The sequence below is a fragment of the Sinocyclocheilus grahami genome, unplaced genomic scaffold, assembly GCF_001515645.1.
Source record: "Sinocyclocheilus grahami isolate Dianchi unplaced genomic scaffold, SAMN03320097.WGS_v1.1 scaffold227.1, whole genome shotgun sequence".
NCBI lineage: Eukaryota > Metazoa > Chordata > Actinopteri > Cypriniformes > Cyprinidae > Sinocyclocheilus > Sinocyclocheilus grahami.
The window spans coordinates 631492-637768 of NW_015505406.1; the positions used below are offsets into that span (position 1 = coordinate 631492).

Sequence of the window (6277 nt, forward strand, 5' to 3'; positions counted from 1 at the left end):
CTGGGCTGGTGTGGTTACATGTGGTCTGCGGTTGTGAGGCCGGTTGGATGTACTGCCAAATTCTCTGAAACGCCTTTGGAGACGGCTTATGGTAGAGAAATGAACATTCAATTCACGGGCAACAGCTCTGGTGGACATTCCTGCAGTCAGCATGCCAATTGCACGCTCCCTCAAAACTTGCGACATCTGTGGCATTGTGCTGTGTGATAAAACTGCACATTTTAGAGTGGCACACCTGTGCAATAATCATGCTGTCTAATCAGCATCTTGATATGCCACACCTGTGAGGTGGATGGATTATTTCGGCAAAGGAGAAGTGCTCACTAACACAGATTTAGACAGATTTGTGAACAATATTTGAGAGAAATAGGCCTTTTGTGTACATAGAAAAAGTCTTAGATCTTTGAGTTCAGCTCATGACAAATGGGGGCAAAAACAAAAGTGTTGCGTTTATAATTTTGTTCAGTGTATATACAGTATATACTATATACACATAATAAAATAATATATAAAGTATATAAATAGAAGGATTGATTTAAGATGAGCTTAGTTGAGGTAAGTGAGTTTACTTGTGCTGATTTTAGTTTGATGCAAAATTAGTTTTGGCTTGAGAGTCGGACTAAGTAATTTATTAGGTTACTTCAGGAAAATAGACTTGCAAATTTTAATTTGTAATTAATGCATTACAAATTCCTCAATGATTAGTTTAGTGGAAATATTTCATATGATCTGCAACTTCTGTTGTTTGTTTTTCAGTGTCCACCAATCAAAGGGCGAGTGCAAAAAATTCTGCACTGGCGATGGGGTGATCCCCCACCCCCTGTTCCTGTCCCTCCACCCCCAGATGCACCCCCTGATGCACCGCCCCCTCCGCCTATGAAGGGTCGTCCAGAGAGAGAGTTCTTTGTGAAGCTCACGGCACAGTCCTACTGGCACTGCACCTGGATCACAGAGCTACAGGTTCAGTTGTAAGACAGTATGAGACAGACATAACTGTTAAAGGACATACAGACATTTCCCTATCCATATCTGTCCTTCCTCAGCTCGAGATCTTCCACTCTGTGATGTTCCGGAACTATCAGAGGAAAACGGACATGGACGAGCCGCCCAGTCTGGACTACGGCTCTGGGGGAGAAGAGGATTCTGGGAAGAGTGAGAAGCGGAGGGCCAAAGACCCTCAATACGCCATTCTGGAGGAGAAGTACTACCGATATGGCATCAAGCCTGAGTGGATGATAGTGCACAGGATAATCAATCACAGGTGTGTGTTTTTTGTGTTAATATACGACATACTGTATATACGAATAATTTGAACTGTCAGAATATTACATATGTTTGAATGTGTGTGCACAGTGTGGATAAGAAGGGCAACTACCACTACCTGGTCAAATGGAGAGATCTGACCTATGACCAGTGCACCTGGGAGAGAGAGGAGCTGGACATCCCTGAGTTCAGTGCGCACAAAACGGTGTACTGGAGACACAGGTGCAGTTATGCATAGATGTTTCAGAAAACTGTCACAAGGGTTTGATTCCTCACAGTTTTCTAGCAATGCATTTTGGATGATGGAATAAGCAGTGTTTTGTTCTTTTTTTCTCACAGGGAAGAAGTGATGAAGGAGGACCCAGAGAAGCCAAGGAAGATGAGGAAGAGAGAGGAGAATGATGACGCTCCAGGCACGCCTGTTAATGATGTTGGTGTCACCCTTTTCTTTTATTCCAGTGGTTCAGGAATAATATTTTTAAGGCCAAGTAAGATTTTTACTAAAGTGTGTGGTTAAGTCAAACAAGTACAGCTTAGTCAGAATGGTGTTCCTCCAATTTTTTATCAGCTAGTCATCTATTTAAACATAATGTATGATGTTATTATTTTTTTTAATAATATTGGTAATATCCTGTAGTTAAGATAAATCATGCTGCTGCTAGACCAGTGCTTCTCAGCCAGGGTATGATGATATAATGAAGTATTTCATTTAATTATTATTAATATTTTAGTAAATAAAATTAATATTAATGAATAGGTTATTAATGTTAAAAAAACCACAAATCATGATTTGAACCGAAATCTTATGAAAACTTGTGTAATCACAAAATTAATTGTGGTTAATTCATTTAATATATCAGTACTCACATTTTCTGTTAATGAAAAAAAAAACCTTTAAATCAAGCAGGTTTTTTTTCATAATAACATCAGAAATATGCTATACAGTATGGGGGATGGGAGGCCAAAAAGGTTACTGGCACTTTAGCAGGAAAAAAGGTAGCATCTAAAAAGAAACATACAACAAAATGATCATATTTAGAAAGAATTTCACTGTCACAATGTAGCACATTAATATGCAAATTTTGCAGTTCAGTTCAAACCTGCCCTCATAAAAACAAGCATCTAGTTGCTTACATAACTTGAGTCCAGACATAACAATAACTCACCATTTTTTGATCGGTTCAGTTGTCTGCTGCTTTCTTTTCAGTGTTAATTGTATAATAAATTGTGGCATGCGATGCTGCCAATGCGCAGCATCTCAAATATTCATGTCGTGCATTGTAGAAATATGTAGGCTATTCATTACAGCCTTAGACACAGAGCTATATTCAAATCATAAATGGATTGGAAAAAATAAATACTAAATTGCAAATGGAATACAATGTTCATATTGTTTTGTATGATTATCTAATGTCTGCCTTTTAAGATGGGGTGGCCAATCCTGCTCCTGGAGGGCTATCATCCAACACACCTGCCTGGACGTTTCGATTTTGATTAGCTGGTTCAGTTGTGTTTTATCAGAGTTGGAGCTAAACTGGATGTTGGCTATCCAGGAGAAGGACTGAGCATACCACAGTTTGAGAGCCACTCTTTTATGCTGTTGATTCACTTTTATTCTTTATCTGACTATATTTGTTTTCTCATACTATCTACCTGTCAATAGCCCACAAAATTGGGTCCTCCTACCTTTTTCTGCCTTCTTGCCATCCTTTTTTTCACATCTGCTTTCTAGCACAAAGTCCTCAGTTCATTCAAGCTTTTAGGGCATGTAGGACCACCCTTCTTGTTTCTAAAAAGTTCTCTACCCAACTCTTCTCTCAGCCTACAATCAAGTACGAGGAGCAGCCGGACTTTGTGACAGAGACAGGAGGGACGCTGCATCTCTATCAGCTGGAGGGGCTGAACTGGTTGCGGTTCTCCTGGGCGCAGGGAACAGACACCATCCTGGCGGATGAAATGGGCTTGGGCAAGACCATCCAGACTATTGTTTTCCTCTACTCGTTATTTAAAGAGGTCTGTGACGGTCAGGTTACAAAAGTGTTTTATAAATGATATGTAAACTTTTAAATTTCTCTCTCCCATCCTGTTCCTCTCTGTGCATCCTTCCATGTCTCTCTGTCCATTTCTCTCTCCAGGGACACACTAAAGGGCCGTTCCTGGTGAGCGCACCGTTGTCCACAATCATTAACTGGGAGAGGGAGTTTGAGATGTGGGCTCCTGACTTCTACGTTGTCACTTACACCGGAGACAAGGACAGCCGAGCCATCATCCGTGAGAACGAATTCACCTTTGAGGACACGCCGGTGAAGGGAGGAAAGAAAGCCTTCAAATTACGGGTGAGAAAGAGAGGAGATGAGCGTTGGAAGGGGAAGGAATGACTTCTGATTGGAGAGGTGAAATGCAAAGATGGACAATGTGAGACGGAAAATGAAGAGAAGTGTTACAGAAAGAGAGGAGCCACAGTATGAGAGAAGAGGGAAAGGATGCCATTTTGGTGCGATAGGAAGAAGTGATTTTACTCTAACCATTATTTTCATTTTCTACCCATCATCCCTCTAGAGAGAAGCGCCCATTAAGTTCCACGTGTTGTTGACGTCCTATGAGCTTGTGACCATAGACCAGAACGTTCTCAAGTCCATTGACTGGGCCTGTCTTGTAGTGGATGAAGCCCACCGCCTCAAAAACAACCAGTCCAAGGTACACCGACTTGGTTAGGTTTTCCTGTTTTTTGTCCAAGTTTTGTTTGGTTTGAGAGAGTGTGTGTGTGTTTGGGAGATTCATCCTAATTTAATACAGCACAGGAAATAACTTCTTGGGTTCTTTGCAACACGGTAGATTGAGGATGACCGATATAAACCAGCAATTTTATAAACCATCATAATAAAGCCATTACATGTTTTCATTCAATGAGTCACTATCTAAGAAAGAGTTTGTGGTTATTTGAAAAAAATAAAAAATACACATTTACTTGCATTTATTCGATCAAACGCAATAATACAATAATAATTGTTTGAATGATGAACTGTTAGAACTGTTTAATATATTTTATAATATATTTTGATGAAAAAGCTGAATTTTCAACAACCATTACGCCAGCCTTCAGTGTCACATGATCTTTTAAAAATCATTTTAATAAGCTCATTTGTTGCGCAAGTAACATTTGTGTTAATATCAATACTGAAAACAGTTACCCGAGATACAAGAGTCCTTGCTTAAAACCAATATTAATTACTTTAAAAAAAAATCTCACTGAACCCAAACTTTTGAAGTGGTAGTATCTATATTAAGAATAATCTACACATTCAGAATTTACATTTCAAAATAACGAATTCACAACTAATTTTACTCCTAATTGTACACGTTTTGCAAAAAAATATAAAATAGTTTGTGATTGGCAAGTCCTGCTCATCGTGGTTTCATAATGAATCTATAGTAAGCACCTTGTATAGTTCCAATTAAGTGAAATACAGATTCTGTGTGTGTGTTTTATTAACTGAAGATGGTTGTTGTGGTGTGTTAGTTCTTCAGGAGACTCAATGACTACAAGATAGACCATAAGCTGCTGCTAACAGGAACTCCACTCCAGAACAACCTGGAAGAACTTTTCCATCTTCTGAACTTCCTGACGCCCAACCGCTTCAAGTATGACCATGCGCATAAAAGCACATTTATATGTGACTGTAAAAGTGTCCCAAGAAGTATTTAGATGTATTATGTTATATAATGCAATCATATAATTTTTTTGTGTGGATGAAGTGTCCAGATACTTTTTGAGGCACAGACATGTTTTAATACTCAAAATAATTTGACTACATCGCTTTATTTCTGTCCCTCAGTAATCTAGAGGGTTTTCTAGAGGAGTTTGCAGACATCTCTAAAGAGGACCAGATTAAGAAACTGCACGACCTGCTCGGCCCACACATGCTCCGGAGACTCAAAGCTGACGTGTTTAAGAACATGCCGGCCAAAACTGAGCTGATTGTCCGAGTGGAGCTCAGCCCCATGCAGAAGTAAGTCCTCAACATTGATATCTCAAACAAAATGTTTTGACGTGTATTTATTATCTCAAGATAATCAGCAGGAAGTAGGAAGTAATAATATACTTTTTGAAGCCACTGTATGTACATATCAACACAGACACGTTTTAATACTCAAAATAATTTGACTACATCGCTTTATTTCTGTCCCTCAGTAATCTAGAGGGTTTTCTAGAGGAGTTTGCAGACATCTCTAAAGAGGACCAGATTAAGAAACTGCACGACCTGCTCGGCCCACACATGCTCCGGAGACTCAAAGCTGACGTGTTTAAGAACATGCCGGCCAAAACTGAGCTGATTGTCCGAGTGGAGCTCAGCCCCATGCAGAAGTAAGTCCTCAACATTGATATCTCAAACAAAATGTTTTGACGTGTATTTATTATCTCAAGATAATCAGCAGGAAGTAGGAAGTAATAAAAATATTTCATTTGTTTAAATAAATTTCTTGCTATGCGTGCTTCATATGTTTTTGTGTGCACACTGTATAAACAGAAAATACTACAAGTTCATTCTGACGCGTAATTTCGAGGCGCTGAATTCTAAGGGAGGAGGAAACCAGGTGTCTCTGCTCAACATTATGATGGACCTAAAAAAGTGCTGCAACCACCCCTACCTCTTCCCCGTCGCTTCTGCCGTAAGAGCACACACTGTATTTCTGACAGCAACAAAAAAACTTGTCATTTGTATGAACTAACTTATGTAGTGTGAAATACTGCCACCTGCTGTCAGAGAATTTGATTTGATTGATGCTGTCAAAATGTTTAATTTAAAGGGGTCATATGATGCGATTTCAAGTTTTCCTTTCTCTTTGGAGTGTTACAAGCTGATTGTGCATAGATAAGATTCCTGAAGTTGCAAAGACTAAAGTCTCAAAACCAAAGAGATATTCTTTATCAAAGTTAAGACTCTGCCACGCCCTCCTAAAACGGCTCGTTCTAACACGCCCCCACATATCTACCTCACTATGTGGAAATATT

The 6277-nt window shown here is 39.4% G+C and overlaps 1 protein-coding gene across 1 annotated transcript in view; it reads left to right on the top strand.

Annotated features, from left to right (window-relative positions):
- Positions 1 to 6277, top strand: part of LOC107597049 (chromodomain-helicase-DNA-binding protein 3-like) — a 54214-nt gene that overhangs the window by 8381 nt on the left and 39556 nt on the right. Inside the window, exons 10-19 of the mRNA XM_016287953.1 lie at positions 757 to 960; positions 1044 to 1261; positions 1354 to 1485; positions 1603 to 1693; positions 3085 to 3276; positions 3399 to 3599; positions 3823 to 3960; positions 4784 to 4905; positions 5100 to 5273; positions 5793 to 5934. Of these exons, the coding sequence (XP_016143439.1) occupies positions 757 to 960; positions 1044 to 1261; positions 1354 to 1485; positions 1603 to 1693; positions 3085 to 3276; positions 3399 to 3599; positions 3823 to 3960; positions 4784 to 4905; positions 5100 to 5273; positions 5793 to 5934 (1614 nt within the window). The remainder of the gene's footprint in view (positions 1 to 756; positions 961 to 1043; positions 1262 to 1353; positions 1486 to 1602; positions 1694 to 3084; positions 3277 to 3398; positions 3600 to 3822; positions 3961 to 4783; positions 4906 to 5099; positions 5274 to 5792; positions 5935 to 6277) is intronic.